General features: G+C 42.0%; 1 protein-coding gene across 1 annotated transcript in view; it reads right to left on the bottom strand.

Annotated features, from left to right (window-relative positions):
• cntn3b (contactin 3b) overlaps positions 1–22,187 on the bottom strand; it is a 59,383-nt gene extending 37,196 nt beyond the window's left edge. Inside the window, 3 exon segments of the mRNA XM_042090248.1 lie at positions 13,931–14,066; positions 16,479–16,615; positions 21,721–22,187. Of these exon segments, the coding sequence (XP_041946182.1) occupies positions 13,931–14,066; positions 16,479–16,533 (191 nt within the window). The 5' untranslated portion in view covers positions 16,534–16,615; positions 21,721–22,187.
• Positions 22,188–23,174: the final 987 nt, after the last annotated feature.

Raw genomic sequence — 23,174 nt, 5'->3', positions numbered from 1 at the left:
CGTCTTACAATGCGTTGAAATGGTCAAATTGTGATTAACTGAAAGCTTGGGATCTCGGCTACAAAATGTATACATTCAATGTCAACAAATGATCCCTTGTTTTGAGTTATTTATGATTAAAGTGGTGTTGTGCATGTGTGCCAACCTGCCCCATGCATGGGGTTGGTTGGCACATGTAGTCGGGGTTGGTTGGAACACCTATGTTATAGTCCTTTGCAGTACTCCTTTTGGTTTTGTTTGAAGTGCTCATCTATATCACTGCCTGTAGGGCTTTGCTGATGTCTTTCCTGTGTGTTTTTCTTCAGTAGGGCCCACCGTCAAGATCAATTTGCTCCCTACCGATTTTTTTTAACTTCAAATGTTTAAATTTGTCTGAAAATGTCTGAAATGCTTCCAAATGTAAAACTATGTTCAGTAATTACAATAACAATGTTAAAATAAAGATTGATGATGTTTTTATGCATAAAATACAAAGTTTATAGATTTGTCACAAAATAGCCATAGGGAATGTATGTGCCAACCAACCCCAAAATCAGTGTGCCAACCTGCCCCGCCCACATTAGGTCAAACTTTTTTGCACAAATGTTGTTAGCCTGCTAATATCAGTCACCTCAGGTTTTCAAACTTCATTTTAAATGATAGATGAGTCCCCTAGCAATCAATTATAATCAATCTTTTTTTTATATCCCTAACTATTACCCTTCTAGTGGGAGGTGCATATTCTAAGTTTTGACACTACAAAATTAAAAAGTTGTTCTCACCTAAAGGGTCAATGACCTGGAGACCAGTTACATACGTGAGTTTACTCTACTCAATAAGGCCGTCAATTTAGTGTTGGAATTTTGTTGCAGCTCCCTCTAGTAGCCTGGATATTAACAGTGTTTCAACCTGCCCCTGTTCCAACCAGCCCCGGTCTCCCCTATCTGAAATGCGTCACCCTTTTCTTTGAAAAGTACACAATACCTCTTTCGGAACTTTGACATGCTGACGGATATACAGTAGGCTGTACATCCCTACATCAAGTCTACATTATATTAGCCACTTTAAAGTTTCCTCCTGGTAGGGGGTGCTTGTGAATTATTATATTATGCAAATCCCTGGAGCCATCATAAGATATTTGTACAACGAGTCACAATGGGATGCTTTAATTAGTGTGTCGTTGCTCATACAATTACACACTTAGAATAAAACATTAGCCCCAAGTATAAAGGTAATGGTAGCACAGTTAACAAGAAGCCTTCAGTTCCTCCAATACACAAAGATGAATTGCTTACAATACAAATGAAAGACACAAACACCATTATGAGGCACAGGACATCTAAAAAATAATAAGTAAATGCAAAGCTGACTTTCTTGATTTTCCTTTTGATCTTCAGCATCAAACATTTATTCATGAGCTTTTCTAGAATCCACTCTCATAAATGTTCACATGCATAAGACTCATTTCATAGTCACATGTCAGTGCAACTCCACAATTAGTGTGGCCTGTTTGAGCTCCGGGAGGCTGTAAGACTCTGACATTTTTGAAATTGAAATGACAATTTGGATGATACAAAGCACTATCAGTCTTTAGTCTAGGCTAGGCAGACTAACAAACACAGCGCACAGACCCAGCTTTATAGTATTAGCTCTGCGCTAGCTGCCTGTGACTCACCCAAGACACTCATCGAACAGACAACAAAAGACATGCCAAGGCTGTCTTTCATGTTACATCTTGAATTATTAATCTTCCAGAGAGCAGTAGTGTTGAGTTAAACTGATTTATTTTGTAACTGCTAGTGTGACAAAATATTTATTTTACATTTCTATTACATTTTTTGTAGATGATAATGTCGTGAACAACAACTAATTATCAGAGTATAGATTCTCCAAGGACATTGCTCAAATTATATAATTGGTTTGTATCTTGCTAAGTATGTGATACCTAAACTGTTAAAGAGATACAAGTTTATAAGCGAATGGAACTTTATGCAGACATAATAATAGCTTCAAAGTAACACATTATATACTGTGAAAATTATTTTCCATCAATAAGTGACACTTTCACACACTGTATCTTCAGTGCCTTTTTCTCAACAAATCACAACAAAGGGGGATCGTTTGGATAGGTGCATCTCAACTACACGTATAGCCTGAGCAAATAATAAAACAAAAATGACATGACCTCAAATTGGGTTTCCAAAGTGGACCGGAAAAGCTCCAAACTGACAAATGGCATCATGCTGACGAGTCTAATGATATTTCTGAAGTGCATAACTCATGTCTGTTTGTAGCCGCACTGGTCAGTCTCGGGTCAATCACTTTGAAAAAGGAGAATCTCTCCTTTGAGGCCAAGGTGGCCAGACAGAAAAATAAATCAAGTGGATAAACACAATGAGAAAGCCTGCAACGTAGTGGCAATACTCCACTGGCCATATAATGAAAATATCATTGGCACTGGGGTGTGTGTGCGTGCGTGTGTGTGTGTGTGTGTGTGTGTGTGGGGGGGGGGGGGTGTGACAGACGGGCCGGGTAGGGGGGAGGCTGATGAGGGTAGCTGTGCCGCATTACGGAGCTTAACAGTGGAAGACAGCGAGCAGGCTGAGCTGATGGTGTGTGTGGCTCCGCTCCATACTGTCTGAAGCGCTGCATTGTCAAACACTTTGGCTGCCGCCACCACCGCCACTGCTTCGGCCCGTAAGCCCTGCACAGCCTGCCAGGGACACTCACCAGCTGCCGTCGCTGCCACCGCGGCGCCTCACTCCCTGCGCCGCAGACGGGAGATCGCATAGCATCGCAGGGCTCCAGATTCTTCACGGGGGCACGGAGGCTGACTCTAAGGTCCTTGGGCTACAACACTCGGACTATTTCTCCATTTCGAGACAAATATTTCAATGCCAAATTCAAATATTTGTGTCCTGTACAAATCAGTCACCATACATGCATGTGTCTGTGTGTGTGTGGGTGTGTGGGTGTGTGTGTGTGTGTGTGTGTGTGTGTGAGAGAGAGAAATCGTCCTTAAAAACCTTGAAAACCAGCTTGAAACCTGGCACAGTCTTATGCCCACGCCAATCATTGTCAGGCTCGAGATGCTACCAGTGGTTTCCAACAATGTGCCCCCTGGAAATGCTTGCCACTACAGTGGGTCATAGACTAATGTCTCAGCTAATTTATGTTGAATAAAAACTCAGCAGTGTTTGACATTACATGGCACGACTACTAACAAATATAAAATGCCAACCTTTCTGAATGAGCAGCATTGTCTTCCCAAGACACTAGCTTCAGCTAATAAACAAAGGCTCTGAGAGGAACAATGCAACATTAACACCGTGATGATATTATCTTAATGATAGCACCACAGTCCTCCCTGCTTGAATTTCTTCATTTAGTGTCTTTTGTGCCTCTGGTCCTCACAGCCTCCAGATCGTATCTATACTCCGCCACTCAAGCACTCCATACTCAGGTCAATCCATACACACCTAGCACCTTTTTGTGTCCGATTCCAAGAGAGCCCGCAGTAGCTCTCTCTGTCACCTGACTGTATGTGTTGGTATTCTGCATCTTGTTGTGGTCTATTGTTGATTGGCTGCAGGAAACGCAGTGAAGTTTTCGTTTCTTTTCTCTGTGTACGTGTAATGTTTTGGCACTCTATAAGTGAAATTACTGATCTCAAGTAGAGCCTCTGGTGCAAGCCAATTGTGTGTTGCTATTGAATCCTGCATCATGTTGAATTAGTAATTAGGCTTTGTTGTCCATGTTGAAAGCCCCAACCAATAGCACAAGGGATTTCCCATATTTTCTGTGTATTGCTACAATAACTGTCCCTGCCCAGGTTAGGTTATGCATTCACTTGTGTTTGTGTGTGCAACACCTTGTGCTGCTGAAACGAGACAAAGAGGTGTCGGGAGCCAGCCCAGGTGGAGAGTAATCAGACCAAACAGCAACGTGTAAGGACCATCAGTCCCGGCATCATTACAGAAGGCAAAAATTACATCATTACAGAACAGCTAACATCCTCAAACCTAACATAACAAAAACATCAGCATCATTACAGAACAGCTAACATCCTCAAACCTAACATAGCAAAAACCCCAGCATCATTACAGAACAGATAACATCCTCAAACCTAACATAGCAAAACCCCCAGCATCATTACAGAACAGCTAACATCCTCAAACCTAACATAGCAAAACCCCCAGCATCATTACAGAACAGCTAACATCCTCAAACCTAACACAGCAAAACCACCAGCATCATTACAGAACAGCTAACATCCTCAAACCTAACATAGCAAAACCCCCAGCATCATTACAGAACAGCTAACATCCTCAAACCGATCACAACATGACCCCCTGCCATCGTGCCTCATCATCATATCATTAGAATCATCACCTGCCTTGTGACAGCACCGACAACATTTTACTAAAATATTCCAAGCTGGGCCTGCTGATAGCCAAGTGGCAAAAAAACTGGAGACTTAAAACACACACACACACACACACACTGCTCAGCTCACTCCAATTATGTATTTATGAGAGCAACATTCCCTGTGTTTTGGTTGGAGGGGCCCTCTGACACTTGTTGCTCCCAAGATCTAATGAGGCCAAAAAAGCCTCTGATGGTGTTTGTTTATTTAATGCTGCTTCTGTTGAATATTTGATTCATTTTGGAGTACTGGTCATCTACACCATGTTCTAGCTCTCTGTGTGCTAAACTGCACGGAGGAACCCTGATGAGCTGGAGCACAGTATGATTAAATATGTATTCAGATTAAACATAGATTAAACATACAGGGCTGAAATGCTTAAATTTACTGCTAAGGATATTTTGATTTCACTTCTGTAATTGCCAAGATGCAACTGAATTGGCTATCCTCTAATAGGCCTAGTTTCTTTTTTTTTTTAATGAAAACTTTTAATTAAACTACCATGTTCAATTCAAACTCTTTCACTGGGTTGGTTCCTACATGTGAGTATCTGGCTTGGAACCCTGCACAACTTTATACTAGACTTATATTAAGTAATATAAGCATTATTTAGCATTCTGAAAAACGCTATATAAAAAGTTTGGTAAAGGAAGTTGTTTGCTTCTTTGTATAACTTAAAACTTTTGGACGGGAGGCTTGGGAGTTGTGCTGCAAGCCAATGAATTATCCACAACAAATCCGTTTCTTGCCTTGCAAATACTGTGTCTGACAGCATATAGAGGTCAGCAGACAATGAGCACTGGCAAGGATCTTGCTGTTTCTCTTTTGACCGGTCTCCTGCGGTCGGTCAGGAGCCAGAGCCCAAACTCAGCTGAACCCTGGCCGACCTTGAGGCGCACATCAATTTTGCATGAGACCTCCCTTCATCAAAAGGAGACCGGGGGCGAAGAGGAGAACAGCAGTGCAACATCTCAGCATGTATCCGGCCGTCTCACCTGCTGTCCCCTGGAGCCCTGCCCTGCCCTGCCGATGACCACACACACACAGCACTGAGGCCCACTCATGCGATGACCACACACACAGCACTGAGGCCCACGTGTGCAATACCCACTCATGTGGTCCATCCACAGCCCTTACACCTATTTAAGTATAAGTAGTATATATACTCTTTTGATCCTGTGAGGGAAATTTGGTCTCTGCATTTATCCCAATCCGTGAATTAGTGAAACACACTCAGCACACAGTGAACACACAGTGAGGTGAAGCACACACTAATCCCGGCGCAGTGAGCTGCCTGCAACAACAACAGCGCTCGGGGAGCAGTGAGGGGTTAGGTGCCTTGCTCAAGGGCACTTCAGCCGTTCCTACTGATAGATAGATAGATAGATAGATAGATAGATAGATAGATAGATAGATAGATAGATAGATACATAGATACTTTATTGATCCCCAGGGGAAATTCAAGGTCTCAGTAGCATACAGACATCACGCACACATTCACTAACAGCAGAAAAAAGTAATTAAAAGTATATAATATAAAAAAACACAACTAATCAATAAGGACAGTAGAAGATAAAGAATATATACTTATAATATATACAAATTATACTAAATGACACTTAATCTAAATCAATTCTAAAAACAGTATCCACATAGTGGGTGATTAATCAAGAGGCACTTGCAATGACTGAGGCAGGGACTGAGCCTGTGATTCTCTATGTAATAATGAGGCACGGTAAGGTGCTCTGTGTGAGTGAGTGTCATGGTGATGGTGCAAATGAGTAAGTCCAACAGTGCAACAGTGAAAGAATAAAGTCTAGAGACCAGCATAAAATAAATATGGACATATCAGCGGGTAGGCAAGGTAATATAAAAAACTATATAAAAAACTATATATATATATATATATATATATATATTAAGAAAGGTATCTATCTATATATATAACTATATTAAGAAAGGTATAAGTGTGGCCACAATTCGGCTGTGGCATTGAGGGAGGGGTTATGGGGTTATGCATAGTGCTAATATAGCACGCAAACAGTGAGGCAGTAAGACAGTGGTAAAAAGTGGCTAGTGGACAGACAGTATCCAAACATGGAGGGGGTGAAGAGGCAGACAGACTATGCAGAGAAGTCTATCTCTCCTCTTTTCTTACGTGAAGCATTGAACAGTTCAATGGCCCTGGGGACAAATGACTTCCTCAGTATGTCGGTTGTGCAAGGCAGTGAGCGAAGTCTCCAGCTGATCAGGCTCTTCTGCTTTACAATAGTGCTATGGAGTGGATGACACTCATTGTCCAAGATGTTGATCAGTTTGTTCAGGGTCCTTTTGTCAGATATTGGAGTGATGCACTCCAGTTCAGCTCCCACTACAGAGCCAGCTTTCCTTACCAGCCTGTCAAGTCGCCCCGCATCCTTCTTCTTTGTGCTTCCTCCCCAGCATACCACTGCATAGAAGAGGACGCTGGCAACAACAGACTGGTAGAACATCCTGAGGAGCTTGCTGCACACATTGAAGGACCGCAGCCTCCTCAGGAAGTACAGCCTGCTCTGCCCTTTCTTGTAGAGTGCGTCAGTGTTGGCTGACCAGTCCAGTTTATTGTCCAGGTGGAGACCCAGATACTTGTAGATGCTTACCACCTCCACATTGACCCCATCAATGGAGACTGGTAGCAGAGTGGGCTTAGACCTGCGGAAATCCACCACCATCTCCTTGGTCTTTGAAGTGTTGAGTTGAAGGTGATTGAGTTACTGGTCAGGGTTCGAACCGGCAACCCTCCGGTTACAAGTCCGAAGTGCTAACCAGTAGGCCACTGCGGCCCACGTGTGCAATACCCACTCATGTAGTGCATCCACAGCCCTTACACCTATATACAGTGGGGACAGAGAGTAATAACAGTCTCAACTTCTACAGCCAACGACAGCAGTGTACATTTAATCATTACGATAAGCCATAAAATCTGTTTGAACAGTGAGCTCTCGCAACAAAACAATGCTGGCCATTACACAGAGCATGCACATTTACATGGCCAGATAGGAATCTAGCCATATGCTATGATGCAAAAGCAGCATTCATGAAAGCATTCATGCTTACGGCCCAGTAATAAAGCCTATAGCCAGCCAACACAGCAGTAATTAGGGACTATACTGTCTCAATACAAAATGAAGTGCTTGGCATTATGTAGGCCTAATACCAACACATACACTTGGAAACATGTATGCAATTCAGTTGTCTTTAATTGGCATGGGAAATAGAAAAACAGTAGCCCCTTGGAATACTGTCATCATACACTGTACACACAATACAAATGTATGCAAATATGTACAAATAGACTACCAAATACAACCTTAATAACGTTCCTTTTTTTGATTACTACATAAGACATTGCTATACACAATACACAAACAGTCATAAACACATACTTTTCACGAATCCCTCTCATGCAACCATCCAACGCAACTCTGAGCAACTATACATAAGCAATTCAGCATTCATCAATATTGATGACCACTCAAGGCCTCTGAAGAAGAGCACAGACACACACACACACACACACACACACACACACACACACACACACACACACACACACACACACACACACCGCACAACCCTCTCAGTCATCATCAGCGGCGCACCCAGACATCCCTCTCAACCTCTCCTCACATTCACATTTCCTCAAACAGACGAGATCTGTGAGTGCCTTGAACGAGGGCACCTCTGGGACGGCATTTGGCCACGATCCTGATATGCCTCACAGGGATTACAACAGGATTCCCTGCACAACAACTGTAACGGCTGGGCCATAATGGCTGTAATCCTGGCCTTCGCTAATGTTACGGTTCTGGTCAGAACAGCTCAGACTCAGCTGAGCATTCACAGTTGCAGGGTTGTTTGGCTGGTTGGCTAAAAAGGCTATTTGGGGGTTACAGCATGTGTGATAACTGAAGAGACTGTGATGCTTCAATGGCCTTGTGTGGCACGACTGCATGATATCATCCTGCCAAAGGCTTAAAGCATTGTTAAAAAAACAACCTCATCCTCATTGTCCTTCCTGAATGAATACAGCAGTCTCCTTTGCTGTGGAATACTGAATTTAAGAATCTATAGTAACTGTTACTTATACATCCCTGTGAAAAACTAAAAAAAGAAGACATGATTCATCACTGACTATTAATATTCCAGTTCACCTAATCATTTTGCGCAAAGTGAGCATTGAGGAAGGGCTGAAGTAAGGTGTTGAGCATGAGGTGGCATGAGGCTTAAAGCTGCAGTCGGCAAGTCTGGCAGACTGAAGGAAATTAGGCAACATTTTGAACGTTTACAACTCCCATCGAGTTTGTGCTTGTCAGTGACGTGTGCACAAACTGTGATTGACAGTTAGATCTCACTCTGATTGGACCAGAAGAACCAGGAGCGGTGGATTTTTGAAAAACAAATAACAGGCTCTAGGTGTAGGTAAAACGCAGGTTTTTTTTCTTCTAAAACCAGCTGATTTATGTTGTTCTGTCGGAGCATAGTGTCGGTTTCAGTGAATATGATAAAAAAAATCTTGCCGACTGCAGCTTTAAGAATAAAGTCTATTAAGCACTCCATGAAGCTGATCATTAAGCACTCCAAATGATTATGGTATTACCGGCACAAATTCCAAAACAACTTTTCAATAATCTCTATGCTAACACTTCACACCAAATCTTACCATTGTCAAGAAAACTACCGAAAAATAAACATACCATCATACGACTACGAGAAAAAGTCTTACTACCACTCAAATCTATTACACTAAATACAATCTCTACACACCAAACCAAATAAACAGCCTCAGTGCTAATCATTAAGCAATCCATGCACATGTAATGACCATGATATACAGTAGGCTCCACTAGTGTTGCACGGTGTATCGATACTAAAAAGGTATCACGATGCCTTCACGCAAAAAATGATACGATTTCCGACGTTTTTAGAATCGATACTTTATTAAAATTAACGTTCTGTGTCTGCGTGAACTGCATGCTCTCATTGCTCCTTTCATGCATCTAAGCAAGTGGGCGCGTCAAGCAGGCAGCTCTGAGTGAGTGAGTGAGTGCGCAGCCAACGTCAACATACAGTAGTTCTTTGCCGACCGTCCTCGGCCTTGTGGATAAAACAAAAGGTGAAGTGAAATCTGCAACTATTTCAGATACATTGCGAATAGTGAAGGCAAGCCATCAGGTACACAGAGGCCCGTATGTGAAATATGTTTCAAAGTCATTTAAAAGCAGTAGGCTACGCATGGAACTTGGCTAAACACCTCGCAGACATATCCCAACATTTTTGTTCAAAGACGAATATGCTATAGAAAACACGACTACATGGTTATTGCCAAGTTCTTCTCTTCTGTTTTAATCTAGCCTAAGTGAAACGAGTAAGGTTCTCTGGGATAAAGCGAACCTTTCTTCATCAATGAATTTTGACGAGACATAACGAGCTGTAATCATAGGGTGCTAACGTGATGAAAGCGCAATGTTTACGCCAGAATAACATTACCATAACTTGTAAACAATTTATTTCATGTTCGGTCAGTACTACTGGTAATATTTGTCATGGCATGTAGACTGCAATTTGTTCAATAAGTATTGCCCAGATGTAGGATAGGCTACCCGAAATGCGCTAATTAAAGCCCACAGCATATAATACCACCAAAGCGTGTTGAGTCCTAATAATAATAGCGGCTTATTGTTACGTTGTAGCAAATCATGTTATCAAAGAAATAGACGTAGGCTAATGTAGGAATGCACACAGACATATTGCAACAGGTAATGGTGTAGGCCTATCTGACGAAGACCTGAGTGGTTGGAACGTCGTACTTGTACACTGGGCGCAAAGAAGACTATCCTCACATTTTTCCCTTTGCAACTGTCAAAGAAATCCCATGAACACGGGAAGGCCTAGGGAAGCCTATACTGTACATCAGATGGCCTAAAGATTAGGCCCCTCTGCATAGCATTCAGTGATTTGCATGCAGTAATTTCAACACTGACCTTGATCTAGCCTAGTTTGGCTATTTAAAGCTACTTTATTGGCAAAACACAACACAATGTAAATTAACTATAACAAAAAATAAAGGACTTAATAACACAAAGTAGGCCTACTATTTTACTGACTATAAAAATAATAATTATGTAGGAAGTTTAGAACCCAGAATTGACCTGCACACTAGAAAAGTGCACCGAATTCAACACAAATGACTCAATACACTTGGAGGAGGTATGAGTCCTTTCTTTTCCAGATATCTTAGGATTTCGCCGTAGTATCGTTTCAGTATCGAGCATCGTGATATTTTTGGCAGGTATCGTATCGAAGTCATAATTTTGGTATCGTGACAACACTAGGCTCCACACATACCCTTCGGTGCTCATCAACACACACAAACACATCAACACACAAAGCTCTCAATAAATAACAGCCCGTCTACTAATGTCCACCCCAGGCCAATCACCACACAAAGCTCCTCAGAGATCAGCATTCACAGCCCATTAGGATCGCATTCCCTAATAACTACACAAGCTAAAACATCACATCTCTCTCCTCTAACACACTCCCACCCTCTCTCTGTTTCTCTCTCTTTATCTCTTTCTCTCTCTAACACACACACTCACTTTCTCTGATTTGGTCCATCTCCATCAAATTTCCGGTTTTACTCTGCTTCTTAATCCCCAACACAGCCTTGCATTATTCAAGTTACTGGAGTTTGAAAGACAACATCACCACGCCACATGGAGCCTACACACACACACACACACACACACACACACACGCACACACACACACACACGCACACACACACACACACACACACACACACACACACACACACACACACACACACACACACACACACACACACACCTCCTCCAGGTCAAACACACCACAGAGGACTTTACACCCCACAAAGATTTCACATCACAGAATCACAGCACAGCCTACACATAAGCCTTCAACTCCCCATCACATCGTCTTGCTGTACGCATGTGTGTGTGTGCGTCGTCTACACATAGGCCTTCAACTCCTTATCACATCATCTTGCTGTACGCATGTGTGTGTGCGTCGTCTGCCTGTGCCCACACACAGGCACATAGCAAAGCTGCCTCCTCTCAGGAGTACATCGTCAGGCAACCACACACCACCCCCACATAATGACCACAACACACAGAGTGCTTGGAGCAGTGTGAGACACACACTCTCACACACACACTCTCACACACACACACACACACACACCAACACACATGTGAAAACCCGGTGGGAGCCAGCTGCCATTTGTATTACTGGCCTCTCAGCTCCTATACCGGAGGCTGGAGATCTGAGTAGAGTTAGACTTTTCAAGCTAAGCTACTTTAACAGAGCTTTTAGACGGGCGCCTTGTGAAGGCCTCAGAAGGAGGCAGGGCTGGTCTGGTGCCATGCTCTGATTTCTCACCGGGATCCATTTTTAAAAAAAGAGGTAAATTGCCTGAGGTATCCTCAGGCTCCGCATGACACCTTTATGCTTTAATAGCAGACTGATAAAACTTTGACATCCCCCTGACAGAAAAAGTCACTTCTTTTTTTCCCTCTCTCTCTCTCTCTCCCTTGATAGACAATTTTCGCTCATGATCCAGCTTCCCGTTTCACGCTGTTTTACACTGAATAAAAACATACTGCTGGGCCACATTTGATTTCAAAGTTAATTTATTTATGTGTGTTGTTATTTGTTCCGCTAATGCTATGTTTTTCAATATACATTACAGAATATAAATGGTTTGGATTCCTGTTGTGGAGAATTGCTGCGCTGCGGTGACATTTGCCTTAGTCTCTGCAGCGATTGCTCAGAGATTATTTTACCCATCTGGAAGGTGGACAGTGTTTTTGAAATGCAACCGAATCCTAAATACAGTATTTGCTCAAGACTCTTCTAAGGCTGACATTTCCTTTCACTTGGCTTTTATATTTCCTTTCAGGAGAAGTTTCAGTCTAACAAATGGTATTTTCTCTCATTTGCACAAAAGAAGCTGTAATAAAGTTGCACACCTCCTGAAAAATCGAAATCAAAAGACAAATGCAACAAACAGCAAACCATTTCCATTGCCATGGGCTACATTTAACTGCTATTTTTTGTTATTATATTATTATGTTTTTATAATGGATTGTTAATGATGGGAAATCACAATGCCCCCCGCCCCCCCCTGCCATGTCTACATTTGTCAACCACTCAGTTAAAAAAACACTCATGGCAATTACAATTTGGCTGAAGTCATTTACAAAAAAGAAATGCCAATAAAAGGTAAGACAGTGCAGTCAAACAAAAACTCTTAAAGCCATTTAGGACCTAGCACCCCATGCAAGCAGTGTACATATTTGCCAGAGAGGATTTGGATGTGGTCTAATACTTTAATTAACTAGTATTCTGACATCCTGTTAGACAGACTCAAGCTCTTTTCAGAGAGAGTGCCTGCTCTGGGTATATTCTTTAAAAGAATTTTTCGAACAGCAATATTCCCACCGTGACCACTTTCCGCCTTCCGTCAGAAGCCCTTCATATGTACGGTAAAAAATGTGTTTAATGTAATAATTTGCCTCATCTTTACATTGATCCTCTTCCATGGCAACGTGTGATGATCCTGCCCACTTGTCCAGAATCATGCTTTACACTCAGATACATTAAACGGAAATGTAAGCATGTAGTGGAATGTCACTCACAAGGTTACCGACTCTGTTGGCTGCTAGCTGTACCTTTAAATGCTGCTGACCCAAGCTATGAAACACAATCTACCAAAAAAAAAAAAAAAAAAAAAAAAAAAAGCAGCACAGACTGCTATTTTCTGACATGCACCCACCAGGGAATAACCACAGGGATATCTTGGAATCTTGACTACAAATTAGTCATTTAGGTCTCCTACTCTCTAAATCATTCTCTGCACATTGCTTCACGCACTAAGACAGCAATTTACAATCGGCATGACCTTATAAATTCTGCATTAAAATAACCAGAACTCCCACGACTGTTTAATGCAACAGATAAATAAATCAGGCCAAGAGTATGCTGCTTCCAAGCATGCACTGCAGCCCTACTAGCTTTCATCACAAATCGTTGTTTAGTAAGCGCATTGTGTAGTTTAATAAAAGAAATGATCAACTTGGATATAAACTAGAGCAGAACAATTTGCATTTGAATAGCTCACATTCTTCTCCCCAAGAAACATGACAATTGATGCACTGGATTAAATAGATAGGTAGATAAATAAATAAATAAATAAATAAATAAATAAATAAATACATAAATAAATAAATACATAAATAAATAAATAACGTTACTGAAATCCTGCTATAGATTACAGTAGGGACAACAAATTACTTTTTTCTTCAGGAAAAAAATCAATAGCAATCAGCACTATAGGGTTACATTTTTATCCTCTTGAGACCGGGAATGCAAATCAACTAAAATCATTAACTGCAGGCCAACAGCTTTGTGGGTTTCCCAGTGCCCCAAGCTGGGCAGGCTTACCTGTACTGCGGAGTCGGGTTCCCATCGGCCTGGCACTGCAGAGTGGCCTCCTGCTCGGGAGAGCTGATGGGTAGGATCAGGTCAGTGGGCTCCAGCTTCCAGCTAGGCCCTCGAAAAGCTACATCTTCTGCAGGAGCTGCGAACAGGGCGTTAGCTTGTGAGGCACAGATAATCAGTGGCATCTAAACAAAAGGAAATGGCTTTTGTGCTCCAGACAGTACGGTGTTACATACACAGCACAGTGTCTGTGGTTGTGGCTATAGATCGTGCTCTTCATGTAAAAAAAACAAAACAAGCTACCAAACAGAATCAACCATGAACATAAACTGACTGACTACTGGTTATTAGTGCAGTAAAGTACAGTACAGATAATCTATTGGTTATTAGTGCAAAAAGTACAGTAAAGATCATCTACTGGTTATTAATGCAAAAAGTACAGTAAAGATAATCTACTGGTTATTAGTGCAACAAGTACAGTAAAGATAATTGCACAGATCTGAATACAGTTTTGGAAAAAATCAGAAAACCACTGCAAATTTTTCTGATGTCATCTTAAAGTTGCTGAGTGACATTCAAATGAGTTGACGGTCATATTCAAATTTACAGTGGTCTCTTAATTTTGAAGATGACCATCAACTCTGTCAACCTATCTACTGTAAACTAGGTTCCAGCAGAATTCTTCCTTATGGTGTCCAATGTTTTGATGAAACAGTCCAAATAACTCCAACATCTCAAATTTAAAGGCATTTGAAATGAAGCAGGTGTTCGATTGATATCATACATACTTGTGGATAATTTTATGCAACGAAATACTGAGACATTATAATGGTAATGAATTATATTAGACCTTATAATGCATATTTTTTCACATTATCTCATCATATGTCATGATGCATTTCCAAGAATAGCAGAATACTCATGTGCACACTTAACACAGGAGGTCAAACTGAGATGAAGTGCGCTGTCCTGGAAAGCTTTAACCCAGGTTTGTTGTGCTTTACAAAACATTTTAAAAATACTTGATCCTTTACTTTCCTGCTTGTCTTTCTGTGCCTCATGTTACACATACTGTATGTGATCACAATTACAGTACTTTACATTTATACAGATATATTGAAAATGTATGTCCCACGACCCTAAAATTTCCTGTTTTGTATTAGCACATGTATATATTATCATGCTGACGGAGGCAAGACACTGAGGACGAAATATGTCATTTGGACCTTAGTTAGGACTATGCATGTGCAACTAGAGCTTGCAGTCTCAGGCCGATCTGACACGCTGCTTGTAGGGAGAATAAAGCCCAGTGAATCCTCTGTGTCCTCTTCTCTTCTGTAAAGATGCGTTTTAGATCATTTCCATGATATGTGTTTCTAAGTGGGTTGGTGGGCACAGGGTTGGAGAGGGGTTGTGACCTCGTAGATGGTCAGTACTCGCCAGCATCTTTCATTTTCACACGGAAATGTGATTTGGAAATACTCAGTTTACTTTGTTTATTACTGGGCCAGTGGGTGAGCTTTGTGGAGTGGTTCAAGGAATGACACCTGGCTAGGTCTAAAGATGTTTCAAAGCTAGCCCCCATGCCACACATGGACATCCTTAAGCAGGCATTAAGCCAGTGACTTGCAGAAGTCTGTACAGGACACTGATCTGGGTTTTTTTGTTGTTGTTTTGTTGTTTTCAGCCAGAATTTGATTTATCCACCAGGACCACTCCGCCTGGCTCTGATAACCTAATCTCACATGCTCAATTTTCACTAGGATACTATGCTATGGACTAATTTATTTGCTTTTCATTTGGTAGGGTGTTGGAAGTAGTTATGGGACTATCCCAAACAAGTTACCCATGAGGAGTCTTTGAACCACAAGAAACACAGTGAAAATTGTGCAAACTGCACACAAAGCTGGTGAGCTCTTACAGATAAAGCTAGACATGAATACCATTCATTCTCATGCCACTTTACAACAGAAGCAAAGCAGACAGGAGATGCATTCAACGTTATTCCTGCAATCACATCCGCTCTGCCTCTCCCTGCTGGCCTTCGAGGGCACCAACTGGGGGTGTCTTCAGGTGAATTGCATTAAGTGCATCCAGATATGCATCTGCACCATGTCACAGAAATGACTGATTGCTCTGACCCCCAACAATTAGGAAGGTCTCCTGTCTAATAATTGGATTTGGGTCACTGGTAACCGGCGGCTAACCCTTTTGTCTGAACTGAAATGATTTTCAATTGCCCACATGTCCTTCGCTGTGCAGGGCATGGAAGTGACAGATAACTGACAATGGACAGATAGCATGAACCTGCACCAAAGGTCAGCCATTGGCCTAAACATCACACGCACACACACAGCAGCAGCGGGAGGAGGATCATTTCATTTCATGTCAGCTAGTGCACAGCTACAGTACAGCACTGAGGAGAACAAAGGACAGTGCATCTAAGGGACCAATAAAACTCGGAATCAAGATATTGGAGACATAAATACTACAAAGCACCGGAGCACAACATCGGTTTACAATAAAATAAATCAGCAGTACAATATTTTACCTGCAAGGCAGCCAAAGATTGATAGCAGCACAAGTTGTTTCCATAGTAACATCATCTTCAGTTGCCAAGGGCAAATATGACTCTCATTCGACTGCTTGTGAATGGAATGCTTTCCCCTTGATTACAAAACACTTAATCTGTGGGATAAAGTAATTATAGAAATAATTAAAATCAGGCATCATGACAGACACATTATACTGACAATACTAGAATCATGACACTTTGCATACATGGTACAGATTCATGTAAAAATACACACAATTGCGCTGTGTTCATAGGCAAAGCACTGGCAAATTCAAGTTCCTGAGAATAAGCTTTCTGCAAAAAAAAAAAGCAAAACATTTCAGACTAAAAAGTGTACAACAAAGTTGAAAAGAATGACATACTGCGGCAGTGAGTCAATTTGACAAATATAAGTCAATTGCTCTTCAACAGTGGCAGACCACATTACAAGATCCTTCAAGATCAAATAGGACTATTTGGTGACAGAGCAGATACAGTTAATTATTATAGAACATCAGCACCCTTGCAATACACATCCCCAAGTCGCACTATCTACCTCAAATCATTTTTATTGCTTAGCATTGCAAAACAACACCATGACAGTGGATTTCAGTATACGTTGAAGGCCATCTTCAGTTGACAGGCTATTGAAGAGGTTGTTTAGATGGCAGTAGAGAAATAAAGGAATTTTGAACAAGCACTACCATAGACCATGTGAAGAGACAGTCAGTGTCATTCCTGATTACTATCAAAAGGTGAAGCATACCTTGAAGTGTGCATTAAATGCTGCACTGAAAGGACAAACATACGAACTATGAAAAACCACTGGGATAAGACGGCTGGAATTATTGACCTCAAAAGCTACTTTTCTTAGCCTATTAATAGGGGCTGGCAGCCAACCTAAATGCAGTGCAGCATATGCAACACTACTGTCTTTCCCTATTCCTCTGTTTCTCTGCAACTCCCTGCCTCTCCCACAGTCAGACTCAGCACAGGCACCCATCTGAGATGCTTGCATTTGGACAGCTTTGAAGAATGACATTCATTTTCTCAGATTCCTTTTTTTTTTTAAATATAAAAATGATTACTGTTATTGTGTGACTTGTCATTTCAGTTTCCTCAAACAGTGCTTGATGTAGAAGTAACCGAGGAAGACTTATTAAAATTCTCTTGGCTCAGCAATAAAATGAACATTTGTCCAATTTATCAAGGAGATGTAATTATGAGCTTGTATTTGCAAAGTGAAACGATGTAGCAGTCAGAATGCCAGGATTTGGATATTTGGTTTGTTTGTTCAGCCTCCTTGAAACCTTACCTTAGATACCGTTTAAACACAGCTCTTAACTCAGCATGTCAATGAGTAACCCACAGACACTCTCGGTTGCCTGAGGCCACTATGAAATTTTTGCTCTCATCTATGTATTTTTGCTTGACTCGCCATACCCGGAACAACCGCACAGCGCCTTCCGATGATATCATTAGCGTGGGACTGAACACCTTTTTGCATGCAGCAGAAAGCACTTTTCGTTCATTGATCCTCAGTTTTGTTGTTTAGCTGTTTTCTTGTTTCCCTTGTGACAGATGCCTTCCACGTCTGCCTAACAGACAGACAGACAGACAGACAGACCAGCAGGCCTCCTGAGAGGGATCATCTCATGCCATTTGGTAAAGAAATGACATAATCTTTGGGGCAGGATTGGCTTAGCACTGTATGTCCCGGTATGGATAATTGTTCCCCATCTGACTGTAATTGCAAGCAGACAGGGACTTAGGGTGGATTTCCTAGTGTCTTTTAAGTTTTATGGGGCGCATTTTGCCACTGTAAATTGTGTCACATTGGATTACACGCTTTGGCTTCTGACATGAAAAAAACCCCATTGTGTTCTAAAATTCTCGCTCTGACAACCCGGCCTCAATGCCTTCTTGTGCTACCCCCTGTACCTTCTATACTGTGCCTTCACTACTGCCACACACCTGGGCTGGAACAAACAAATGTCTTCACAGTAATCTCCGTCCTTTAGCATCGGCACAATAAAAGGCCAATGGATAAAAGACTGAGAATGGCAGACGAATAAACGACCGGCAAATAAATGAACGACCAAACTGGACTCCTGTCCGGCTGCCACATTAGGGGCCTCCGAGGGTTCGGCTCATCATAAAATGCGCACGGTGAAGGGCGGAAAAAAAAATCGTCGCCCGCCTATCGCAATTACGAGGAGTCTCTCCACGCCACCCCCTGTAAAAGGACAGGGGAGTGCTGCATCATTATCCATTAACTCTGTGAGGTGAGATGATGAGTGCAAGATTGCTGTGCCAAATGTAATGAGGCTTCGCAGCCTCACCTCCACAATAGCGTGCGGCCTAATGAAAGTCATTCGCCAGACATATTCCTTGGCAAATGAGATCACAGCTTGGCGAGCTGGGCGGCTGTTTCCTGTGTAATTGATCGGAGAGCTGGTTAAAGGCGTCTGTTTTTTTCCCCCTGCGCACCCCCCGGGGGTCAGCATAATTGCAAAGAATCTGACATGGGGAGATGGAGGAGAGAGGAGGGAAGAGGGTTGAGCAGAGGAGGGACAAGGAGGCCAAGATCCTCAGAAGCGTTTAGAAGATGTGCGTGGCTGTTTGCCGACGCAAAAAAGACCCTCAGTCAATGGAGCTGGACAAACATGCATATTAAATTACATTAAAATTACCCCCCCACACACACACACACACTCCCTCACAGAGATTCATCTGACAAATTCAAGTCAGAGATGAACTGAACACAGTGCTCCACACTGGCCGACAGCACCAAACTTGGTTGGAATGTGTGCGTGTCTTTTGCCATTAATCTGATTATACTCAACCAGAAACTCCCCTCCTCAGAGACTTGACAAGAGAAAGACAGTCCTTAAGGATACCTAAGGGCTAGACATTATCAAAAAGGATAATTGGCCTACTGCCACTTGGGTATATGCAAATTCATCTAGTAAATCCATCTCGGAAGTTCCTTCATCTGTTTTTCATGCCAATCAAAAAAACGTCCGTCCTCAATAAATGAGACATTACATAGACTGACAGTGAGATTAGTAAATCGTTGTTAAAGGTAAAGACTACATTGATGAATATCAATGTTTATTTGAAATGTCTGTGTCTACCAAGTGGTTTCTTTGTTTTAGTATGATTAAACTGATATTTTTATCCACTTCAGATGACATTTATCAAAGTGGTGTCAAATGACAAAAAAATGCTGTTTCTTTCTGCTGTCACTTCTGACAAATGCTTCAACAAATGACAACAATACACCGATCCCATGCTCTTGCACACGCAGAAGCAATCACATGGAGAAGCTCTATATTAAGCCTGGTGGATACAAAGGCACAGTGTGCATCTCGACATGATTGACTGACATGGCCTCAGAAATGCGTACAGCTGGAATAAGCAAACAACATTATAAATGACAAAGTTGTTGTGTTAAAAATGAGTATATGGCAGAATATTACATCTGAGTATGAGAGCTACACAAAACAACAAGGCCCAACAATGACAAATGAAACAGGCGATGTCAATCCTCGACTCCAGCAAAAGTGACATCACATCACAATTTAACTTTGATTGAACTGTCAAGTAACAATATGTAATAAGCGTGGTCAAGAAGTTACAATTGCAATACACATTTCACAGTCAGTTCCTCGTGAATAAATCTGCCATCTCCTTTGTGTTTGTGCTATAATTCTGACACGTAATTTATATACATTCTATAAGGCAAGTGCCAGACTTCTAAAGTCTAAACCAAGATCAGACTTCACTTGTCTTTGTCAGTCCTTTGAGAACTTCCCTGTCAAAACCTATGTGCAGAGGATGTATCACACACACACACACACACACACACACACACACACACACCGAGGGGACCCGTGTTTCAGATGCTTGGGTGAATCTAGTGGCTGAAAGTGGAGCTAGGAGAGTAAGTGCACTTAACGTAGACACAGTCTGATTCCAGTCACCCCTCACATCACCCAACCGACCGACGGTGATATCCCTGAGACCATCCTCTTCAAGCTTTAACATGGATCTTTCTTCTTTTTAATCTGAGCATAACAAGTAGTATAGAGATAAAATAGCACACATTATACCGGTATCACCTTAAACCTATTTAGTCATCTTATTTTACTGATTCCACAGAACCGTCTCAGTGAAGTTATTTTGAGATTCAGGAAGAATCCTAAAAAAAGATGAAAGCATCCCTTGTCTCCATGCGGGCTAATAATGCCCATTTGACAAGTGAGCTCAACACGTATAGTATATTGAGGTATTTAAATGCAATTCTTCACACAGCTGCCCCTTTATTTCTCCACAACACTAATTTGGCTGTGCTTGTTATCCTCAAAATGAGATGATGCAAAGCATCCTAGTTACAGCTATAAATAAACATGAATGCCAGAAAAACAGGATCGCATTCCCCCTTGGAATAGCATACAATGCGAGATGTGCATAGACTGAACATGAGAAGACTCACTGTAGCTTTCTTTCCACCTCATTTTCCCTGACACTCCGAAGGCCATGAATTTGTAGCCTATGGGAGCTCCATAGCAGAGAATCCACTGACAGCATATAAAAGAGAGGTTTTTTATTGCGAGAGAGAGAAAGACACTTTCGTCATAAATTTGCAGGTCAGTGTAATAATCTAGTTATTTTTGAAAATCAAGCCTAATGGTTTGGAGAAACTGACAGAAGACTGTCTTCATTTCTGGACGAGTCTATGAAGTTATTCCATGAATGAAAGCATAGTGAAGATTCAAACGAGCATAATCTCCCCACAGAAGAGCGAAATCTCAGCCCCGGGCAATGATTCTCCACTCTGTACGCACGGAGCATTGGGGTATTATGCATGTGATGCTCCCAAACAACCACCTTCCGAAGCCTGATTTCCCCTTCACTATCCTCAAAGACACTTTATCATAGCCTACCACAAACCTACGCCCACAACTATTTCTCTTTTCTGTATTCAAAAATGTGTTTATTTCAGGTGAATTGCGGGGCATAGAAGTAAGATACAATTGTCTGGGTTAGTAGCCTACTTTTAAAGTGTGAATAATAAATCCCCTATTCCTGTTACAAAATATATTGAATGAATTGACACTGAAGGTGTAGCGTAATCTATCGGCACTTTCAAACTGGATCGAGATGTCCCAGGTAAGGACGAGAACATTGGCTGAGATAGCCTACGTATTATCAGAATGCAATTAAAAATACATACCGAATAGTAAGACCGAACAGTTTCTCCTTTTTATGAAATTACTTGACCAGTGGGTGAGTATGCGGCGATTCCACGGTCCGTACAGTGGACAGAGCCAGTGTGAATGCTCCTACCCTTCTCGGTCATCCATACCGCGTTTCCACTGGTGTGCTTGGAGCGGGGACCGGGAATTTATCCGAGTGCAAAACAAAAATCCAAAGGTTTGCTGTTGTAGAAGTGCACAGTCCAAGAGGCAGTCCCTTTCGGCTGTTCGGAGGAAGGCTACGAGCTGCCTATTCCCACGAAGCGTCCCCGCAATTACCCCACGGATCCCAAAGCCGCGACTGTGACAGCTGAGGGCTCACAGGTGCTTGCGTGTCGTCTAGCTGCAGCTACACGGCATTAGAAAGTGTGCCAGACGGAGAGAGGACAAGGGGAGGACCACTGTGTGAGTGAGTGGCGAATTGCACTCTGCACATCCCCCGCCCGTTCGCCCTGTCCTCAAGACTTACCGCTGTACAGAGGGCATCTAAGCGCCAACACTCATGCATAGGCTATCTTATATGCGCAGCTCAAATTCCCCCTTGATGATGGTATTGAATTATCACCACACGCAAAACAGTATAATGCAAGGCTGACCTCCACGTGCTCTTTTCGTTGGGCGCAACATTCATTATCCAATGAGTTTTTGCACCTATACAGAGTTAATAACGGCTGTGTCAAATAGCAACTGGTAATTATTATAAAAACTAACAGAAAGCATGGCGCCATAAGACAAAGGTGACTGTAAGTATTTTTATTTTTGGAAACACTGCCAGTGCCTTAACACTTGCCTTCAGATGCAGTTTTTTTTTTAAGTATGAAGGCCTAGTGAACTTAACATTCCTACACACAAACATGCACTAGAATCCAAATGATTCATCACTCTTGTAGCCTACTGCACTACACTTAATATGTCAGTAACTGAACAGCACACCCTAGTGTTGGATATCAAATGACTAATACTGTAGCCATCGAGCTGAATATTTTTACTGTAAAATAATTCATGTCAAGGTTATTTTCTCCAGAGGTTAATACACATCTATGACACGCCTACTTTGTCGTCACATTGCTCTTCAAGATCACATCAATAGATATGCAAGCCAAGAGGCAAGTCATGTATTGCAAAACTCTCCAAACAGAAAATGTCTCAGTGCTCCTACCAAGTGTTCTAAATGAGTTAGACAGAAGTGAATTGGTCATCCGTCACTGCAGGTGTACTTGTCATCCTTGTGCATGGTGTTGAATGCAGCTGACGTCAGAAGTTCATGATGCTCAGCACTCAGGGTTAGAAAGGCAGAGAATTTGGAAGAGTATCTCTGACAGAAAGTGCAGTGCATCCACAGGAGGGCCAGTGCCTGTGGGCTGTTGTTATGCCTCTGACCTGATGTCAAAGCATCACGCTCCTGCCAGGAAGATTGGACAAGATGCCCAGA

This window comes from Alosa sapidissima, chromosome 4 (assembly GCF_018492685.1).
Source record: "Alosa sapidissima isolate fAloSap1 chromosome 4, fAloSap1.pri, whole genome shotgun sequence".
Lineage (NCBI taxonomy): Eukaryota > Metazoa > Chordata > Actinopteri > Clupeiformes > Clupeidae > Alosa > Alosa sapidissima.
Note: the sequence above shows the minus strand (reverse complement) of the source record. Positions and strands in the feature narration are given on the sequence as shown.